General features: G+C 38.9%; 1 protein-coding gene across 1 annotated transcript; it reads right to left on the bottom strand.

Moving 5' to 3' along the window:
* Nucleotides 1–3023: 3023 nt before the first annotated feature.
* taf4b (TAF4B RNA polymerase II, TATA box binding protein (TBP)-associated factor) lies at nt 3024–21657 on the bottom strand. The gene is made up of 16 exons (XM_034147621.1): nt 21571–21657; nt 19576–20025; nt 18974–19095; nt 18606–18713; nt 16869–16997; nt 15283–15405; nt 15076–15165; nt 14229–14399; nt 13563–13671; nt 11388–11466; nt 11121–11281; nt 8571–8701; nt 6849–6974; nt 6557–6613; nt 6330–6437; nt 3024–3493 (listed from the first exon to the last, which is right to left on the bottom strand). Exons 2-16 carry the CDS (start codon nt 20015–20017, stop codon nt 3368–3370), a joined length of 2082 nt encoding a protein of 693 aa, XP_034003512.1. The 5' UTR covers nt 20018–20025; nt 21571–21657; the 3' UTR covers nt 3024–3367.
* Nucleotides 21658–22851: the final 1194 nt, after the last annotated feature.

Genomic DNA, 22851 nt, shown 5'->3' with positions numbered 1-22851 from the left:
TGACTCTTGTTTATTTCCGTATTATAATGACATCACTAAGATACTCCCGCCTCTATTGGCTAGTGCTCTAACACACTGTACATGGTAAGCTAAAGGGCTGGATGTTTTCGAAACATCTCTAAGCGGTTGACCAATCACAAGAGAGCTGGCCAGTTGACCAATCAGAGCAGACTGGGCTCTGGTTTCAGACAGAGGGTGAAAAGAGGTGCTGCAGCACAGGCAGTATGAGAAAAATAAAGCGCTTTTTGAACGTTGAAGCATCCAAACATGTCACATTAGAGCAGGGCTCTCCAACACGTCGATCGCGAGCTACCGGTAGCTCGCGGGCAGCTTTTCAGTAGCTCGCCGCTCGATTATCGATGATAGCGTATGGTTGCTTATTGATTTTTCGGCCGCGGGTGGACAATAAAGTTTTTTTATTTTAGAATTTTTTCTGTCACACGAATATCAAATGGTCGGTGACGCAGAGATCAAGGAACAGACGTGACAGCACCACAGCGACAACACACACGGAGCAGTCTGCTTTCTCCACCAGCACCAGTCCAGAACCAACAGCAGAATGACCCGCTCTGAATCAGGCCCTGTCGCTGCGGCTCAGAGACACACAGGGAGGGATTTGTGTTTTTTGAAAAACACTCGTTATCGTCATGTCAAGTTTTTGGTGGATGTAATCAAGTCTTGGATTGCAGAGTATGAATGTCCTCTTGCTATTTTCAGTTGATAAATACTTGTGTAAAGTTTGTGAAGGCAGGAGGAAAGCTTCCGCGATCACCGTCTCCTCTGTTCCTCCAAACCCCGCCCCCTCCCTGAAAATAATGAGTGACAGGCTGATAGTGACCCGATAGAAACTTTATTATTCACTTAATCACTGATTGAGATATGATGAAGCTAACTTAATCTCATACATTCATGGGATTTATGTAACAGTAAGACAGAGAATGTAAGTGTGCACCCACATGCACTATTTTTTTTTTTTTTTTAAATACTCCTGTTGTCTGCTGTGTTCAGACTCAAGTCCTGTGTGTGATGCCACATTCAAGACATTCAGTGTCTTTTTTTTTAACAGAAGACTGTTGCTAGAAGCTGCAGCTAGACTGCAGAAGTATTCGTTTTTTGTTTTTGAGGATGGAACCATTTTCACACACAGATATAGGGAGGCTAGACCTATACAATTGATTTATTATGGTTTATAATTTAATGTCAAGACGAAGAAGAAGAAGAAAAAGATGGCTGAACAACTGTTCAGTGTCAATCCTGTGGAGATCTCCAAAATAATGTTCAGCTTAAGTCTCAGCAAAACTCACAACATTTCTGGAGCCTTGTAGACCCAGAAAACTATAAGAACATTCACCAAGCAGCACTGAAAATGTCTGCTTTATTTGGTTCTGTTCTACATACCTTTGTGAAGCAGCTTTTTCTGACATGAATGTCATGAAATCTAAATACAGAACAATACTGACTGATGAACATTTAAATGACTCTATTAGAGTGAACCTAAGTGGGTCCAGCATACACCTGTATGGTGGACTCCATGCAGTGCCATTCATCTCACTAACAAAAGAGTGACATGCTTGTAAGGTGGTGATTAAGGACATTTATGTGAATGTTCAGTGATGTACTTATTATGTGGGCCATAATAATATGTGAAAAATCTTCGTTTTCTTGGACCTTGATGTGAAGTTAAGATTTGTGATAAGCTTTAGTTATTGCAATTTCACACGTGTACAAAAGTATAGCTTAATTCAACTGATGAGGGCTATGTGAATAAATGTAAGCGATGTGATGCAAGTAGCTCTTGGCCACTTTCATTTTTTGAAAGTAGCTCTCAGATGAAGAAAGGTTGGAGACCCCTGCATTAGAGGAACAAAATACAAATATGAACCTGAAAATAGAAGAATCTTTTTATGTTTATGTAAGAATGTCCTCTTAAGATACCTTTTTTCTAGTATATTGTGACTTAAAAAGTCTGACAGATTAATACTCATATTGGATTTTCCTGAAACTGTTCACCAAGGAGAAAATGATCATATCAATAAATTGTTTAATGTCAAAGATGTACATACTATCCTGCTGATAGGGCTTTTCATTTTGGAAGATAACGACAAAATTACAAAGTTTAAAGGATCTGTTGCTGTTCAGACTTGGATCCACTTGGTCTACAAATACAGTCTTAAACATTTTTTTTCATAGCCAAGGCTATTTGTTATTATGCACTGTATGTTGTATAGGTACTGCATATGTTCAAGGCAACTGTGTATAAATCATGAGGTATGAGCCTTGCATGTACCGTTGCATTATGTTGTACTACTTGCAGAGACCATCATGTACTTTATCATAAAGCAAATCCAAAGTGTTTGCATTTGGTAAAGTACACTTTTAGAGCACAAGCACAGAGTTCTCCGTGAACAAAAAAACTGATTTATTTTATTTGTGACTTCCTGTAATATTTTTTATAATAAAATAATAGCAGAAGAAGAATATACACAGAAAGGATTTGAATGTTTTTCAACCCAAAATGGCACATTTTTACAAATTCGAATTGGAAACGATGGGCTTTAGGAACAGCAACCCAGGCCAGCATTGTTAATATATATCATGTTTTCTCTGTTTTGCATAATTCTTGTGAGAACATTTTATGATGAATAAACTGGAAGTCATGAAGCATATCTGAAGCGCTTTGCAGTCTGCTCTGTTCTTTTAGCCAGGAGTTAAGAGAAGATGGATATCAATATTGTGTCTTGTGTGCCCAAACATGAAGCTTTTTTTGTTTTTCAGGTTAGACAAAACACATATACCTATATATGTTAATAGCAAAATCTAGAAAATATGGAGGTTGCATTTTGAAACTTTGAACAGAGACAAGCTAGCCATTTCAATTTCAAAAATATATATGTTATAGGAAATATATAACAGGAGACTGTCTAACTCATGTGATGTGTAACTCCTACATAGTTTGTTTTTTTACCATTGTGGAGCTTCTCTAGCTCAAAACAACCGATGATAATACAGATAACAGGATGTGATGAATTCAAAAAAATGTTTAATGGTCAAACAATACACGAAAAACAAAAAATTCAACTGAGAATACTTCTACTTTTTCAACACTGTTCATAGAACACTTAACAGTAGTGTTTCCTAGAAGCTCTTGTCTTATTAAATCATACTCATAGATTAATTAACAACAAAAGCAAATAAGTGCCTAAGAGAGCAGCTGCTTTCCAACACTCCAGCACTACGTTCTGAACAACGTATTCAAAATAAATAGTAGATAACAAACAGAAAGATATTAATCCACTTGCAAAAAAAAACGAACTAAAGACTTACTGTGGATAATAATGAAAGCAATTCAATTATCACCAGTAGCAACTCAGAGCATGGCTTTGTACAGGGTGAGAGAATGGCGGAGGAAGCGATCCTGCTCCATACACAGCAGCAGATCCCTCAGCATGACCCGGGACACTCTCTGTACACACTGCCTGGGCAGCACAGGCACCTGACACACACACACGCAGAGACACACACACGCAGAGACACACACACGCAGAGACACACACACAGGTAGAAATATGAGAGGGTTTTTTCAGATAGATTTGTATACAAATAACGATAGTCTTCATTATCATAAAGTACACATTGTACTTGATAGGATACGGGCGGGACATCTCTAAGTGGCTAACCAATCAGAGCAGACTGGGCTCTGGTTTCAGACAGAGGGTGAAAAGAGGTGCTGCAGCACAGGCAGTATGAGAAACATAAAGAGCTTTTTGAACATTAAAGCATGGAGACATGTCACAGTAGAGACACTAAATACAAACATGAGCCTAGAAGTTGGTCCAAAAAGTTGATGAATTTGACCTTTTCAACATAAATGATCTGAGTTAATGCCATTCTAAAATGATGAATAAATAAAACATTGTTCTTTCCCACTGTGAAAAGTGATATCACAATTTATGTTTTACTAAGGCTGTACCAAAAAGCTGACATTCTAATCAGATGAATTACTTTATCGAAATTGAAGATTTTGTTCTGGCTGTGATTAGCATTTGTATTAAGGATTATTACATGTGAGGGTGATGTCATAACATTTGACAAAATACATTTAAATCCTCATTTGAAAGCCTCAACCAAAATTAAAATGTTAAAAAAATGACATTTTGTACAGCCCTGTGACAGTAGCCCAATAACATGTTCCACCGGTTCTCCACCCGAGCTCATGAGTGAAGAGAATATCTGAGAGAACAGAGCTTCCTCTCCACTCACAGGAGCATCCCTCCTCCACCGCCCCTGCATCAGTGTGAGCTGAGGTAAAGCCGGTGCAGAGGTAGAGGAAGCCCTGCGGCGGTGAGAGGCGGCAGGCAGCCGGTTCCGCTGGGTAATGGAGTTCAAAGGCAGCAGGAAGCATGTGCAGCTAACAGAGCGTCCTCGTCTCTAAACCTACAGCCAGCAGGGCTCAACTTAAACACACAGAGGTAAAAGACTCAATGAGCTAAACTCACAGTCTCACTGATGCTGACTGTGGAGCGCTGCGGGCTTCCTGTGTGTCTGCCTGGACTCTATAGCACCTCGTTCCATCATCTTCTTCTTCGATATATCATTTGGTAAGTCTTCTGTTGGTCTTCATTCATTAGAATTCCACATCTAAACTGGCTAAGCTACGCAAGTGTTGGAGGTTGTCTTAGTGGAAGAAACATGAGAGCAGCTTGGAAAAGGGGTGTTATAGTCTATCATTACACGGCTTAGTAAACAAACTAAATTCTGATTGGTCAATTTGGAAATTCAGCAGTCTGTTCTTTCTTAATAGCAGACCGCTGCTCAGGTTGTCTGATCAAGGGACTGTGTGCAGTCATATCAATCCACAGGAATAAGTCCGGTCAATCTTATCTCAGCTTTGGCCAATAAAACATTAATTTGCCTCCATCTGAGAACACTGTGGAATGCTTTTTGAATAATCACTTTTATATTTGTAGAGAGCAAGAAACTTAGGATTTAGGAACCCTAAACTGTCCCCAGTAAAGAAAGAGAGAAAGAACAAGTAAACTGCTCAAGAGAAGTAAAGAGGTTAAAAGACACAGAGCAGGACGTCAGAGAAATCAGCAGAAGGCAGACAGGAAGTAAACACTAAAGGGAACAGCAGAAGAAGACAGACAGGAGCTAAACACCAACAGGAACACAGTATGGACTCTGGCAGTGTTTAGAGACTGCTTGATGGAAAACAAACCGTGAACGGACTTGGACAGCTCTAGAAAACCTCGATCAGTGCTGCTGTCACGGCAGTGCCAGCTGTTGCTGCTCAGTTGAATTGACTGGTTTTTCTTAGCTGAACAAATGTGATCATTTTTACATATATGTTTATTTTAAAATCAATATTGTCAAACCGCTGATTGTGGTTGGGGTTATTTTCTAATTGATGACCGGCTTGAAGCATATTATGTATTACTTTATAAACTGTTTAGATGTTTACACTTTCAGACAAACTTTACTGAAGACTTGTGTCTTCCTTTAAGACAGGGGTGTCAAACTACATTTCATCGCGGGCCACATTAGCATTATGGTTGCACTCAAGGTTGTAACTATATAAATATACATATATAAATATATAATATATATATAAAATAATGTATTATATTACATTATTGCCTCTGCATTGGATTATTATCGGATAGGGTAATAACTTCATAATTAACTACGTCTGAAAGCAGAAGTTCAGGGCAAATCATTGCAAGTCTCTTCAGTGTGCATGTCACAAAACGAGATGCATTGTGGGACATGTAGTTTATGGGCAACCTGCTTCTGTAAATCGGCATGTAACCGTATAATAAACGTATTATATTCTTTGCAAGCTCATGCGGGGCCACATAAAATGAAGTCATGGGCCGGATTTGGCCCCCGGGCCTTGAGTTTGACACCCCTGCTTTAAGACGACTGCATCTATTATGAGCAAAAACAAATATTGTCAATGCTCAACTCATGTTCAGTAACCCAAAACAGGTACTTATACCGCATGTATTAGGAAGGAGGATGTTTTTATGAACGACAAACTTAAATCATTTCTCCCTTTTTTTCTATTAGATACGCAACTTGTAATCACCGCTGCTTTGAGTTCCTCTTTTGACCAGACATTTTGTTTTTCTTCACTCATAACAAACCATTTTCTCCACATTTCTCATGTCAATGAACTTCCTGCACCAGCTGTTTCACATTAAAAGCCTTACAGCAGTTCAAATGACATGAGAGTCTTTAGAAAATGTCTTTGTAGGCTTTTAATGTGAAATTAGAGTCTCATCGCAGTCCTCGATGTAAACAGTTTTTTTTTCAGCACACAGACCTACCTGGCCCTCAGTGAGCTCCAGGGGCCTCTTCCTGCGGGGCCCGATGGCAGCCAGAGCCGTGAGGTTGGCCTCTCTCTGCTGAACCTGAGCCTGTTCTATCTGCTGCATCTGAAGAGAGTAGAGACACGGGGTTATATAGTATAATATTTATACATGTATAATAATTGTTGGGGTTATTGAGCTGGCACATAGACTGTGTGGTCGAGTCTCACGAAACACATACACACCTCTTTGGCTCTTTGCTTGAGCAGCAGAAGCTGTGGGTCTTCAGTGTGAGAGCGACTCTGGGATCACAGACATGTTGAGTTAGTAATACTGAAACAAATAGATCAGATGAACTGTGGTGTGATCTAAAATAACATTGACATTTAAACAAAAAAGACCATTTGAAATCCTTCAAATGGTTAGCTTTATAGTATACTCATCTTGGTTGTGTAGATTAAATTACTTTTTTAGAATAAAAAAAAGTAAATGTCGTATAAGTAAAAAAGGGGCAGGCTTCTTTCTGGCCCAGCTTACTCTGGCCAATCGCAGCAGCCTCTCTCTCTCCTCGTCATCCTTCCTCTTCTTCTTCAAACTCTCCACTTCCTCCAGGAAGCGAAGCTGGGAGCGCACATCGCTAACTTTGCTATGCCAACAGTCCTCCTGCACACACAATTTATGATGACTAATTATGATGATGAACACTGTTCAACAACACGAGTGCCATTATGCACAGACAGAATACTCAGCAAAACAATACATATGACAAATAGCTGCATTAACAACGAGCCATATAAATGACATCAATGAAATGATATAATGTGAAAAGGATGTGTAAAAGCTAGCACAAATCTTTGTAGTAACAAGAAACCAAGAAGGGTTTTGTTTTTGCCATTGAACCAGTACACTGCTGTATGACACGTATAATAATAGTAATACATATCATTTGGAGGCGCCTTTCAAGGCACCCAAGCTCGCCTGTCAATGACTAAAAGAAATGCTCTAACAGCAAATCAGCAAATTATAAAATACAGACAGGGAAGACATAAAAGTAGACGATAAATGAAAAAGCAGATCAGTATGGAGCAGGGGTCGGCAACCCTTGGCACACGCGCCACCATTGGCACGCGCCACCGTAACCAGTGGCACACTAGGAATATGTGTGCAAAATATTAAAATTGTATTTTCGGATCCTGAACGAGACCGCCTCCAGAGCGCGTCTCCCTGTTACCTGCAGAAGGAAGCCATGCACACAACGCAGCCCAGAAGGATAACTTCTAGGCCCCGCTCTCTTTAACTCCAGTCCACTTGCTGCTGCTTTCCTCCATGGTGAAACGATCAGGGGTGTAGTGCTGCCGGAGCGCGCCGGCACTTCACAAATTGCAGTAGGCTACCCCCATAAGGAACTGTACAAATGCCGCAGTTTTTGCGTGGCTGTGTCTTAAGTTGAAAGCCCAGTGGCGATCTGCTCATCTCTCATCGAAATAATATGCTACACAGGGGCGGACTGGCCATCTGTGTGTTCTGGAGAATCACAGAACGGACGGTCGTCATTATTATTATGCCGTTTAAACCAATTATTCAAATGTGTTTAAACGGCATCATGTAAGTTGCGCTGACAGGTGAAAGAGGTCCACACACTGCTTCCCCGCAGCGAGGCTCCCCCCCCCCCCCCCCGTTGACAGTTCACGAGCTCTCCCCCCACCCCCGTTGACAATTCACGATCGTCGGCACACTGATCACATTTATTTCTTTTTTTAAATGGCACTTCATATCAAAAAGGTTGCCGACCCCTGGTATGGAGAGACATGGCAGTAGTTAAATGAGCTAACCAGATCTTTAATGCTAATCTGAACAGTTGAGTTTTAACGTGGGATTTGAATGAGGTTTTATATATATATATATATATAAAAAACATATATATATATATAAAACATATATATATATATTTTATATATATATATATATATATATATAAAACATATATATATAAATATATATACACACATATGAACATATACATACACACACATATATATATATATATACATATACATACACACACACACATATATATATATATATATATATATATATTTCATCAGAGCCAACACACACCAACGCTGTGTGAAGAGTGTGTGAGACCACCAGTCTGCGAAGTGTTCACAATGGAGGGATTTCTGTTCTCAACATATTTATTGTTGTGTTAACAAGGATAAATCACTTCTTTAAATAGCAGTTTAATTCACATGGCTGTACCTTCAGGGCTGCCTTGCGGTGGTCTGCCATCACGGTGAGCTTCTCCAGCAGCCCCCGCAGAAACTCCAGTGTGGCATGAGACACCAGAGCCCCCACCTCCGGACCCACCTCCGTCAGCCCCAGACCCTGACCTGACACAGCACACAACAAGAGGCAGAGACACATCATAGCAGGGGGGTGACAATCATCCAGCCTGGGATTCCAACAGGATGGATTCTCAAAGTGTGAAAATGACAGAGAAGACATTAACTGCATTTTTCACAACTCCTATGTATTTTGTATGTACACATTTTAAACATTTACATGGCAGGGGGATAACTTAATGTTCTTCCCTAATAGTTCCCACTTTAGTTTGTATGGTGGTGTGTCAGTTCAGGGGGTCACGATAGATACACAGATGTGGAAAGGGATGTACAATAAGTTGTTTTGATTCTAAGGGAACATTTGTATTGTTCAGTTCCAGATAATGTGTTTAGATACACTGTGATCTGTACGTTTGAATGCATAGTGAAAACAGGTTGTTCATATTGTTTTGTAAAAGATAGTTAATTAAATGTGAACATTTGCAGAAAGTACATCTTAGCAATAAAATAAGAGAAGGAGTTGTCGTTATTTATAGGTTATTATGATATGATTGTACTGGTCCGGCCCACTTGAGATCAAATTTGGCCCCTGAACTAAAAAGAGTTCGACACCCCCAGCATTATAGCTAAACTTGTAAGGAAAATGGTTAAAAACACAAAATGTTAGCTTAAACAACAATATTTAGTGTTAAAAATGGTTAATTATACTTGGTGTGGCTTCAATGAATACGTGAAATCTAATTCTAAATGTCGCCTGGCACCATTTCCATACTCATATGTGACCTGCTCCATCGAAATCAGTCGCATTGACCCGAAGACACATTTTGAGTTGTATACACTGTTGGAAAGAGGAGATTCCTAGCTTTCTAATGATATCAGGATTGTTGTTGTACTCCAAATATTAAGCAAAATATGTCACATTATATAATGACTGTCACCGAGTCATCATTTTGAGAAAAAGGCCTTCAAAGTTTCCTCTTCTCTGGAATCCATCGATCTGATTGATTATTAGCGGAGCAAATGATCAAAGTAGTAACGGCGGGAAAATATTTCCGTTTGGATTACTGGACTGGGGGAAGCTCGCGAGTGTGTGAGTGTATGTGTGTGTGTGTGTTTGTGTATTTTTGCGTTTGTGTGTATTGTGTTTGTTTCCCGGGGAAAACGCTCACGAGAAACACCGGCTGTTGTTATGCCTGCTGTGACGTTAAATTACTCCGTTCTCCGCTTGTAAATATGCCGTTACAAGCTTCATAGTTGTATTTATCATCTGAATTTGCCGAAACAAGTTTAATATTCTGAAAGCCAAGACTTTGTTTATTTGAAATCAGATGAAAACAAACTGTAACGGACCCTGCCGTGTTATCTATGATTACTATATGCCTTACATTAATAATTTCAGCCGGAGGGAGGGGGAGCGGCGCTCCGGAAGAGCAGGGTGCGAGTGAGAGGTGCCTGTCATCTTCCCTTTACAAGCTTCAAAAATGTATTTATCGTGTGATTTTGGAAATAAAAGTTTCATATTCTGAAAGCCAAGACTTTGTTTATTTAAAATCAAACAAAACACCCGAAAAACTAGTTTTTTATGCAAATCCACATTTATTTTTAAATGAGCCGTTGCGACTTCCGACTGATTTCGATAGAGCGGGTCACATATGTTTAGGCCTGTGTTGGTTGGTTTCTTTGTGTGTGAGAGAATCTGCTATTTGTTGATGTCATGCTGCCTGCATGTAGCTGTTCAACTACAGTATGGAAGAAGAGGACCAAGGCCCCCCTGTTTCCTTCCAGGGGTCACTCTGACATTGTGGAGGATTCTAAGAACTCCAGCCAAAAGCCGCCATTTCTTCAGAGGAGGTTTAGGTCCTTCATCATCATCTGCTAGACACTTCCATTTCCCCCCATGAACTGTGGGGTTCCTTTGGGAGTTTTTCCTTGTCCGATCTGAGGGTCTCAGGACAGAGGGTGTTTGATTGGTATTCTGTGGTATCTGCTGCAGTGTGCCGGGGAGCAGGCAGAGGGCAGCAGCCTCAACCAACTGATCCTCAGGGCCAGGGATGTTTACTTTCATATTTTAGGTTAATATAAATATTTTAATTCTGTTTGAAAGAATTCTACTTTAACTCCTCATGTTTATATATTATTTTATATTTTATTTGCACAATCTTACCTTTTAACGTTTATAATAATATTTCTAATCTTTTGTTTTTCAAAAGAGGATACATTATCTATTATTTATTAGGGGAAATTGGGTTTCATGAAAGTTGCACCATATACAAAATTATATAAACATAAGATGCTGAAGTAAAATAATAAATAATAATAAAAGTGCAATAAATAATGGTTATATATTTTATTATTACTTCATTAGAGAATGGAGCAACTGTCACCAAATCCATTCCCACCGGGATAATAAAAGCACTGATTAACCTCTAATGTTAAATGAGTGTTTGGGTAGTCTGAGCTCCTGTACCTGTGCGCAGGATGCGGCTGAGCAGTGGTGGGGGGGACAGGAAGGGCTGGTCCTGGCAGGACTGCACCACGGAGCCCACCACTGAGATCAGGATCTGAGCGTTCTCCTCCCGCAGGTTCACTCCCGCCATGGAGGCCACGTCATTGATGTCATCATCTTCTCTGGGACACACAGGAACAGACGCACGTGCACACAGACACATTAGATGAAGGGAAATGGCCAATTTGAAATCCTTTACACCAAAGATGTATCAACTACGTGTATTACTTGTAAGATCCTGAGCTGTCCTTGAAAGCAAACTTGGTGGGACGATCCTGAATGACGGGCTGCTTCAGTGTAAATGTTCCTGAAAAAACAGCCATAACAAATTCATGTGGAAGGTAGCATTTAAGTCTGTGTTCAAGCTGGTTGACTATCAACTTCACTTTGCTTCTTTTTTAGGAAACAAACACTCATTTCAGAAATGTGACTTTGGTCAATTCCGTGACTGCTTGCCACTTTGAAGGGTTAAATCAAATATCCTCTCCACTTGGTTGTCTATATTTGGATAATGAAATCTCATCAGGGGGCTTTTGCAATCTACACCTGAGGCCTGTACTACGAAGCTGGATTTTCGCTTAGCCGGCTAACTTCAGGGAAATCTCGGGCTTTCCGGTCCTACGACGCTGGTTCTCTTTTTAGCAGGCTAGATCTCCATTGTAACTTATGCTGAGCGGCAAACCTGCTCCGGAGCAGGTTAGGTGGCAGGCTAAGAGATCAACTCAGTGAAAGCACCGCCTGCTGACCAATCAGAGCTCCGTGTGCGGAGTTTAAAGCTATCAAGTCATATTACAGGATAGAGGAAATACAGAAAAACTGCCGTTGCAGGAAAGACGGCCGGCCAAAATCAACTGACTGTGTGAACGTGAAAATTAATAGAATATCCCCTCCCATCTTCAGAGCAATCTGACTATTATAATATTAGCGTTAAGAAAGCTTACTTAAATATCTGCCACGACATAAGTAACCGGATCAGAGTAACATTAAGTACAGTCCGCGGCACTGTGAGTGCAGACGTCGATGTGTCCCATTATCATTCATATCATATCACATCATAATGTATCATATATTTCCTTATTTGAGTCAGCTTCTTGAGCCGTATCTGGCCGTGCAACACTCACAGTGTCACATACTGTATGCAGAAGTATTATTTTAAGCAACACATTATGTTGACGAAGCACTTGAGTCAAATGTAATTAAAGTCAGATCCACTCGTGTCTTGGACGGGGCAGTGATATCATAAACCTGTTAATGTACGCATTCAAACACTTTTTCTGTTACCAGCTGTATTCACCTTGCAGGTGCAGCTATGTGGCTTTTATCCTGGATAAAGTGTTTAAGTCATGGATGTTTAAAGTTTAACTTCTTCATATTTGACTAATATTAAAGTTCACTTTTCATTCAGGAAGTATGACGCTGCGCTGTCAGTACGCTTGTCCATGTTTGAGATTGGTCGAATGCTCCAAATACCACCCCTTTCATGTGAACGCGCACCTAACTAGATAGGACACGGCTGGCTTGAGCGATCCACTTGATAACCAGCGTCGTAGTACAGCTTAGCGAGAGCGCGTATGTTTTGGATTGGGCCAACCGGCTAACTCAAACATATCCAGGTTATGTTGAACCAGCTTCGTAGTACAGGCCTCTGGAATCATTACTATCTTGGTATCATGATTTTTGACAGAATAGGGATTCAATCTCAATATGCAAATGAAATAACACTAGCTGAGTCTAGCTGAGAGGATTGTGGGAAGTGGACTACTGCATCCAATATTTCTGGAAGTTATTAATAGTAATAGTTAGAAAGTGAATGTTATGAATGAACATTTGAACTTTTTGGTTTGTGATAATAATGATAAGGTTAAACGAAACTTTGTTCAAGTTTAGTTGCCCAGAATTTTAAAATAAGAGTCGATAATGTTTCAATGTCTAAAATGGAATATTCAAAACCTTTTATACATTATATTTACATAACCTTAACTGGAAAGCTTGCAGAAGCTAAAGTTTCTATTATTTTAAAACTCAGGCACTGAACCATGCCCCCACACGCCACAGGGATCTTGAGTAACTGTGATTGGAAGATATAAGTAATAGAAACGGTTCCCTAACCCTACTCTGTGTAGAGTTACATCCCCATTACAGATCTTAATACCAGGTGGACATAAGATGTAGAAGCCTGTTTTACAAAGAACATTCAGCCAGTGATGTTGGTCAGCTAATCACACTTCATTAATCCTATACACACAGAAAACTGTCCATTTTAATGTGATAACTAATTACATTTCCTCTCTGTCAGACTGTATGCCTTCACCGTGACCATTCTGCTGAACTGAAGGTTAAGAATTGGCAAGAATGACAATCAACTTGTGACATTCCCACAGATCCCCCTCCCCTCACTGTTACCTGTGAAGTTTCTGGGGCTGGGTTTGCTGATCTTAGACATGTCAATTCTGGGCTGAGCAAAAGTCACCAACCCAGATGTCAGAGTCACGGCTCGAGGCTGCTGGGTAACCTGCAATTCAAGGAAATTCATTAAGATGAGAGTTAGTGTCCCAGAGGGAGACGTGTTTCATAGCCTGCACAGAAACAATATTTCATTTTGACTATGTGCCGATAACGCTCTGATCCGATATTATTTTCCTACATAATACAGCTGCACGGTGCAAACTCTTAACTGCATTACCATCATTCAAATAAGGGGTGTACTGATTGCAGATCTTTCAGGCGATAGAGATGTGTAGAATAACAGTTTGGCCAATGCTGATCATTATGTTCATTTTTCACTCTTTTTGGAAACAAATATATCTTCATTAAAGAAATGTTTTTAGCCCCTTATCAAACTTTGAATGGGAACACAATCCTAACAAATAGCTTTTACCATAGCTTCTTCAGGCTGCTTTACAATTAACTACGCAATGAAAATGTTGTAAGTACCAATAGTAAGTGGTTGAGTTTGACTTTTCTGTTGTACGTCATAATCTATCATGACCTGTTGCATCCCTAATTATTATTGAGAATGCTGTTGTTCTTTGTCAAATGTACACTGCTCACCATATTTCATGTGTTTACCTTCAGGCTGGTACTGAGGCTGTGTCCTGTGACAGTGCTGTTCTGCTTCATGGTGGTCAGCAGAGTGTTGTTGTTGTTATTAGTGTTGTTGTCGCTGCGGACAGGAGTTGAAGCCTGTTGGATAAATAGCTGCGGGTCTGCAGTGAGGCGACGAACTGCAGGAAGACTTTTCTAGTAGAAATCACAAAAAGAAAAGAAGTCATGTCATCAGCCAAATTCCATTTTGACACCAGAATGCTTATTTAATTGTTTATATGAAGACTTAACTTGGAGTTTAAATTACATTTTATTCACCAAACAATGGGTAGAGCTCAGGTAAAACTAGTTGGCAAAGTAAAATGGAAAAGCAGAAGGTGATAGCCTGACAACAATCCAGTTTCATCTTTTTAATCAAGTTACTTAGAAGATAGAATCGGAGGGATGAAACCCTCTGTAATGGTCACACATGCAGAGCACAGTGAAATGTGTTCTCTGCTTTTAACCCATCCTAGTACCAGGAGTCTAGTACTAGGAGCAGTGGGCAGCTATTGTACAGCGCCCGGGGAGCAATGGGAGTGAGGGGGGAAGGGGGTTGTCCGGTGCCTTGCTCAAGGGCACCACGGCAGGGCAGGAGGTGAACTGGGACCTCTCCAAGTAGTCCACACTCCATATTTAGGTCTGTTCGGGGACTTGAACCGGCGACCCTACGGCTCACAGTCCAAGCCCCTACTGACTGAGCCACTGCCGGACTTATATAATTAACATACATAAGTAGAAGGTTGATGTGATCTGTTTGTCATTTGAACTAATGAAAGGGATTATTAAGGTTAGCCAAAAATGAAAAGCTTCCAGCCGAATCTCTGCTCACCTTGAGAAAAGGCACCAAGCAGGACTGTGGAGTCGACTTCAGCTCTCGATAGAGCTGCTCTGTGAACTCCTCTGCTTCCAGCTTCCCCTCCTGCAGGATAGAAAAAAGGAAACATATTATTGTCAGGTATTGAAATGCTTTTCCAGCCTAAATGGACAACTTTTAATATCATTTAGACATAAGAAGGTGTTGTGAGTAGTGGCATACCAGCAGACTCCGGACCAGTCCGCGCACGTTGTTGGCCATGTTGGGTGACCGGGAGTCACTGGAGGCCAGCTTGATCAGAGTGACCAGGAAGTTCTTGCACTTCTTCACACTCTCCAGGGTGGCCTGGGGGAAATGTCAGGTAACAACACATCTTTATTAAGGTTTACTCTAGGGCTGCTCAATTATTCGTATTTTAAATCGCAATTACGATTTTGGCTTGCAACGATTATGAAAACATCGAAATAAAACGATTATTTATTTTTTATTTTTTTTTTATTGGTTTTTCAGTTGAATTATGCTTAACGTTCAGGGTAACCAACTGTAAAACATACTGTTCACATTTTTTTGAATCGTTTTTAATAATCGTGATATCAATTATTGACCCAAATAATCGAGATTATGATTTTTGCCATAATCGAGCAGCCCTAGTTTACTCTGTACATTTGTAACATACAAATATATTTCGGCTGACACACAGTATACCTCTAAACTGTTACATAGGCTAATCAATGGCTGTGTTCACTGGCCTGAATTGTCTATGCATATGCAGCAAAACGATATATTGGTGAAAGGAAAAAACACATGTTGTGACTAAAGGTCAAAAACAGAAAATGTTCTTGGATATTGCTCAAATGAAACACAGAAGACGGACGGCATGACTTCAACAGTTTGAACACAACGTTTTTGTACTAAAAAACTCAATTGTGTCTGGAGGCAGAAAAATGTAATCCCCCCCCCCAGGCGGTGGTGGAAAGTAACCAAGTGCATTTCTCAAATATTGTACTTAAGTACCTTATATATATATATATATATATATATATATATTTGTACTTAACTTGAGTATTTCCATGTATTGCTGCGTTATACTTCAACACAACCTGCATTTTACTCCACTACATTTATTTCAACACAGTTACTATTTTGTACATATAAAAAAACATGATATGCTGATATGGTATAATGCTCTACTGTACTGCTGTACTGTACTGCTAATCTACACAGTATTTCAAGTATCTAAATTCGGTCCACATTAAACAACTACAATACTAAAATGCTCTTATATCTATAAAAACAGGATAATATAATAACCATAATAATAAAATACTGTGAAATATCCACTCTGCATAGCGGGTACTTCTACTTTTGATACTTGAAGTACATTTTGATTCTCATACTTGTGTGTCTTACCTAAGTAACATTTTAAAATCAGAACTTTTACTTGTAGTGGAGTATTTTAAGACCGTACTGTTACTTTAGTAAAGGATCAAAGTACCTCTTCCAACACGTCCTCCAGGCAACATTGCTGAACTGTCGAAGGAGTTTTTTTAACCCTCAGTAACTGTTATTGACAATCATGAAATTATATCAAATAATTGTACCAATTTTTTGGTAGTATTGGAAACAGGTCCGCTAATAATACCAAGGAAAAATGCTATCATAATAACGTTTTTTTTGTTGGTATTTTCTGTAAGTCATCACACAAACCTAGATGAAATACTCTCTACCCTGATGTTGCAGTTTCAGATCTAAATTAGTTTCAAGTGCAAGGCAAAGTGCAGGTCAGAGTTGGGACTGCAGAGACTCACCTGACTAACAGCGCCTGCTGGATCCTTCTTGGTTTCCGTGACGACAGTCTGAATACGGGGCTGGCCCCCCCGTTCAGACACAGCGCTGAGGGGCTGCACTACGGCTGGTTTGGCAGCTACACCCATCACCTGAACAACACAATACAATCCATCGCCTTAAAACTAATAACAGAATAATATCAAATTAACTAATGTTCAGGGCCCAGTAGTTCAACACTTTTAATCCCTATCTGATGGGATCAGATTTGGATTTTAGGTAGTTCAAAACCAAAAAACAGGATTAGGATCACTTTGATATCCGATCAGATCAGGAAATCAAATCCAAGCTTTAATCTGGATCAAATCTTCAAAACGGGTAGTTCAAACCGACAACACAGGATTGGGATCAGTTTGATCCCAAAAAACTGGATTATCTTGATCCCACCAGAGGGGTGGATTACCAGAGCAAAATGTACTGTACAATTGATTTAAAAATATGTTTCAATATAAATAAGATGGCAAAGTTTGTTAACTGAAATAATACACAATTTTTAGCCTTCATGGCAAATCCATTTTATTTTGATTGATTTGTGGTCACGTTTGTGGTGGCCTATTTTGTTTTCAACCAAATGTTGATGACATAAATGTTTATGCTCATAAAAGTATCACAACAAAGATTGTCAATCACAAATATAATTTAGATTAAAGAAAAAATATCTTCAACAAAAAAAAAGTCCATCATCTGTCATCACCTTTCAAAAGTAATTGCGGACAATAGATGTGTCTGCAATGTGGTCTCTTGTCTTCCTTGTATTATTTTCATATCCACTAGATGGCGATCGGTAGGATTAAAGCACTGATATTCAGGATCTAGTCATCTTGAAAAGTCTGAATCTGGATCAGGGTGATCCTATCCTGAATTGCTTTGAAATACTGGGACAGAATCTGTCCGAGTTGTCTGATCCTGGATCACAAAAAATGGGATTTCAAAATCTGATCAGATCTGATTGAGATTAAAGGTTTTGAACTACTGGGCCCAGGTAACAGGCATCAATCTACTGCTGACAGCCACTGCTGGATTATGCATGTGTGAGTGGTTGTGGGAAGAAGTGGAGATACAACTTGCTGGGATGTAAACACTGACAGGTAGCCTTTACATGAGTCAGTGTAATAGGTACCTGCATTTCAAAAAAACTCTCATGCACCTGCAAGTTTGGACAAATGTAATTTTGGTTTCAATTTGATACTAGTAGAAGTGCACCATGTTCCCCTAAATGGAAGTATTTTCACACCAGTTATAAGTACATTACTGTACTGGTACAGATTATTTATGGAGAAAAATCTGATGAATACATAAATTAAACCTACGGGACTCATATACCTTGTTATCTCAATAAACATTTAGCCTTCCAGTACTGTGGGGAGACAATCCGAGACTGGAAAGGAGATGCAACTAGGGCTGCACAAGTTATTGAAATGTTATCAAATTTCCACAATATGCACTATTACATTACCCAAAATCGCAGTTAGCGGAATAAGTCCCGCTAGAAGTCCCAGTCTACAAACAATATTCAGACTTGAGGTTCCTCATATAAATAAAAAAAACAAATCTGATATTTTCAAGCAAGCTGTCGATTATAATTTTTCTCATAATTCTTGTTATTTGTAACAAGTAATGTTGAAATGCAGTAAAAATACTCATGACCAGATATACATGAGTTGCTGTCAGTGACGGTAAGAGTAAAGCAGCCAGTGTACCTTCACCATAGCTGTCTTCTGGACTGGAGCTGGTTGGAAACTGGGAGGGGCGGTCAGCCTGATCACCGTCACCTTCTCATTACTCTTATTTCCAGCTGCTGCAGATACCTGAATAACAGACATGACAGCTAGTGAAGACCACACAAGTGAGGATGTCATTTGTCCGCGTCAGTATCAAACTATAATGACTGCCTCACTGTTGTATTCCTACATCAGTCAGTCAAGTTGCAGTTTACACTCATGTCTATCTGACATTCTTGAGATTTGCAAACAAAAAGAATGGGACAACACGGAAAACGTAAATCATTGAGCCATGGATTTCATCGGCCTCGAGGCGCATAAAATCAAATCAGCAGTACACCAAATACCTGAGGGACCAGTATTTTTGGTGCTTGACCACCGACGCCTCTTGGTGCCTGCTGGGCCTGTGCCAAAGCCTGCTGGGATACCAGCATCAGCTGACCACTCTCGCTGCGGATCAACATCATACCTGCCAGAAGGAGGGTCTGAAATCACTACCTGCAATTAACTGACGATTGTCCTGAAAAACGGGTGATGGATGAAGTTTAAGTATGTGTACATCGCTGACCAAACATAGTTGGGGAATTATTTAAGAAATAAATTACTTTTTGATCCAACACCTTTCTATTTAAACACATTTTCTTGAGTGTTAGAACGTGAATGGTTTAACCAGAATGATTCAAACTTTAGCACTTGCATTTCTGACATTTAAAACAACACTACCTTGTCAAACACACTATACAAGAACATAGTGTTCTGCATGGAAGTATATTAATGGAAGTATCCAAATTGAGACACAGTGACAATCTAAAGACTATGAGATTAGTATTTTCGATGGGAAAATATATGTTAACATCTGTAAACATGAGTTATATTATTATAGAAGAGAACATCACCAATCAGGGCAAACATTTGGACCACAAGCAATGGTATATAGAGGCCGACTCACCTGGTGGTATCTGGAAATTGGCAGGGAGCTGTGTTGAGGTGGTGTGTGGCATCCGGGGGGCCACAATGACTGGCTGAGGACCCGTTGCCCTGGGTACTGTTATAACCACCGTCCTTCCTTGGGTTGTGGCCTGGGTCATGGAGGCAACCTGGCTCAAAGCTGCTTTTGTTACCTGTGGTTGGATTTTAGCACTCACTCCTCCGATCACCTTTGATACCACCATGACAGAAGGAGAGGAAGTGTGTCTGGCTGTCAGCACTGTGGAGGAGGTGGTTTGGTGGACTTGGCTGGCGGTGATGATTTTAGGTGGGGCTATGACAGTGCTGGGGTTACATGTGGTTGGGACCTGTACAATCTTCACTTGAACCGAGTGGTCTCCGTCCCCTGATGCCCAACACGACTCCAGCTTTGGGGGTCCAAAACCCACTTTATTTGTGGACATAATTGTTTCTGAAAAAAACCAATGTCATTTTAAACATTATCCAATAAATGACATAGCTTATTTCGTTATCAATTGTTATATCGTTAAGCTATGCTACATTTCCCCAAGCTGCACCCCTTTAAAAAACATTTAAAACTCAACAGTAACATTACGCTCGGAGGTGGGAAAAGTATTTAGATCTATTAGTTAAGTAAAAGTAATAATACTACACTGTAAACATATTTTAAGTAAAAGTACTGCATTTAAAATGGTATTTAAGTATGACCAGGAACATGTACCTATAGTATGAGGAGTAAAAGTACACATTGCTAATGTTTCCTAAGAATTACCTTGCAGTTGTTAAACCTTTCCGTCTCGGACTTATTGTTTTATGTACTTAATTAGAATGTTGGATTGTTTAATTTACATGAGCTATTTCAAAAATTCTTCATTATGTGTGTACACATCTGCACCAATAAAGTCACTAAACCTATAAAATAAATGTAGAAATAGAAATAACAAGTGGCACAGTAAGAAAATAATCAAGTGAAGTACAAGTACCTGAAATTTGAACTTAAGTACAGTAATTGAGTAACTGTACTTAGTTACTTTCCACCACTGGTTACGCTAAATAGAAAATTGACCTTACATGCCTTGTTTTGAGTGAAGACATTTCACCAGTCTGACTCTCGTGAAATACTGACATTATTCAGCTTATTAACTTCAAGTAATTTTAACTTCCAAATTCACCACAAATGTATAGTTACTCTACTCCTACTGAAAGAAGAATATAATTGTTGGAAGAAGTACTCTCTCTTTACAAAAGTATTAAAGACAAATATTTTTTTTTTTTTCACAATGGCCTATTTCAAAACTATATAAAGTACAGCATGACTTATTAGCTAAATGTACTTTTGTAAAAGTATCAAAAGTAAAAGTACTTGTTACCAGAATAATCTTTTCACAGAATTATATTATTATGGTTAGATTAGTAGCTTCAAGAGATTGTACTATGATAGTAGTGCACCTGTGTGTCAAAATAAATGTAATGGAGTAAAAAGTACAATATTTGCCTCTGAAATGTTGAGTAGAAGTATAAAGTAGCATTAGGTGGAAATACTCAAGTACAAATACGCCAAAAAAGTACTTAAATACAATACTTGAGTAAATGTACTTAGTTATTTTAACCACGGAAGACTAGCTAACATTAGCTAAATTGGCTAACCTTAGCCAAGTAAAAATATTAAGTAGGCTATATGTAAAAATGGATTTCTGTCTTATGTTTTCGACCTACTAACTGGTGTGAAAGCAGTGTTTCAACTTTAGACAAGGCCAAGTTTGACATAAACACGTTTAACATTATAGGAATGTAACATAATGTAAGCTCGTGCTATTTTAGGCTAACATTTTAGATTGAGTTTGGCGTTATTGCTTCGGGAACACACTTTTCCCGCAGAATCACTGTTAAAATTCCGTTTGGAAAAATGGATCCAATTCCATCATAACTCAGTCCTTCCAATGGATTAATTTAGGAGAAACAACGAAGTCAGTCAGTCAGTCAGTCACGAGCTCACCTGTTGGATGTGTTTTTGGAGTGGCGTGAGGTGAGCGGGGTGCCTGAACTCATCAGGGACCAGTGCTGCATTTGGGGAACACAGGAAATAATGGCTAACCATGAATTGCTTCGGCTAAAAAAACAGGATTTATAACCGATTTTATAAAATGATGTGTGAATTAAAGCTTTGTGACAGAATGAATGTGAACTGAACAATTATACTTTATCCAAATATGATTTAATTTAACACCATTAGTCCTTTTGATCAGCATCAGTTTTATTACCAAGTAGGTTTACAAATAAAAGGAATTTGCTTTTGAATAAGTTATAATGTGATATGTAGCCTACTCCTCTAACTGTAGTACCACATACCAAATAAATGAAATAATAGTTACATTAAACTGTTATTAATGTACATCTTATGTTGCAACTTACACACATTTTCAATTATCTAAATATTTCCGTCACTTTAAAAAATGTAATTTCTACTACCCGCTGCTTTGCAATTTTGCCATAGAAAAAAGTGAAAAGAGTAGGATATTATCCTGCACAATTATGGCCGGAATGTTGATCATGCGTATTTTGATTTATGTTGAGATCAAGATTATTTATTATGATTATTTATTGATAAGTGACAAAAAAATATTATTGCACGTTTGAATTCACATTTCTTTCTATCATTTCATCTGCTATAATTGTACTATATTCCTGCTAATGTACAAATTAGGGCTGCATTTTCAAATATAACTTTTTAGTGGATTTTTAAAGGATAGACATCGTGTAAAACTCTTATACAGTAGTACAAGTACTTCTGGCTCTGTGTGTCACCTAAGCTCGGCTCTCTCTCTGTGTGTGTGTGTGTGTGTGTGTGTGTGTGTCAAGGTAAATCTAAGACAAAGTATTATTCCATTACTGCAATTCTTGCACAAATTCATATTTTTACTAAAAAGTTTAGTGTTTTTCAATTGTCACTTCGAAAATAAAAAGCTACAATTATACAATTTTTTTTAATGTTTCCTGTAAATCAAAAGATAATTGGTATGCGTTATTTCTTAGAAAATAAACAATAAAAAAAAAATATTATGCAGGAACAAAACCTTTAAAACTGATCATTTGTATGATATTTTATAACAACAATATACTACCTGCAAGTTTTCAGCCAGTTTGGGCAAATATCCAGAAATGATGCAGATCTTACATGTATGCATATAAAATGAATTTAGCTCTCAATAATGTTTTGCCCAGAATCAAAAGCATTGAACTCAACACTTAAATCAGCAACACAACTTATTTAATTGAA

The sequence above is a fragment of the Trematomus bernacchii genome, unplaced genomic scaffold, assembly GCF_902827165.1.
Source record: "Trematomus bernacchii unplaced genomic scaffold, fTreBer1.1, whole genome shotgun sequence".
NCBI classification, from domain to species: Eukaryota; Metazoa; Chordata; class Actinopteri; order Perciformes; family Nototheniidae; genus Trematomus; species Trematomus bernacchii.
The sequence above is the reverse complement of the archived record's forward strand: the minus strand, read 5'-3'. Positions and strand labels throughout refer to the sequence as shown.

What these genes read in the sequence shown, in the direction of transcription:
- taf4b (XM_034147621.1), bottom strand. Translation starts at nt 20,017, where the DNA reads ATGTCCACAAATAAAGTGGGTTTTGGACCCCCAAAGCTGGAGTCGTGT. An exon ending in GACAGCTCAGGATCTTACAA is followed by an intron (nt 11,282 to 11,387) that starts GTAATACACGTA and finishes TGTGTGTCCCAG; the next exon opens with AGAAGATGATGACATCAATG. An exon ending in TGGAGCTCACTGAGGGCCAG is followed by an intron (nt 3,494 to 6,329) that starts GTAGGTCTGTGT and finishes TGTGTGTGTCAG; the next exon opens with GTGCCTGTGCTGCCCAGGCA.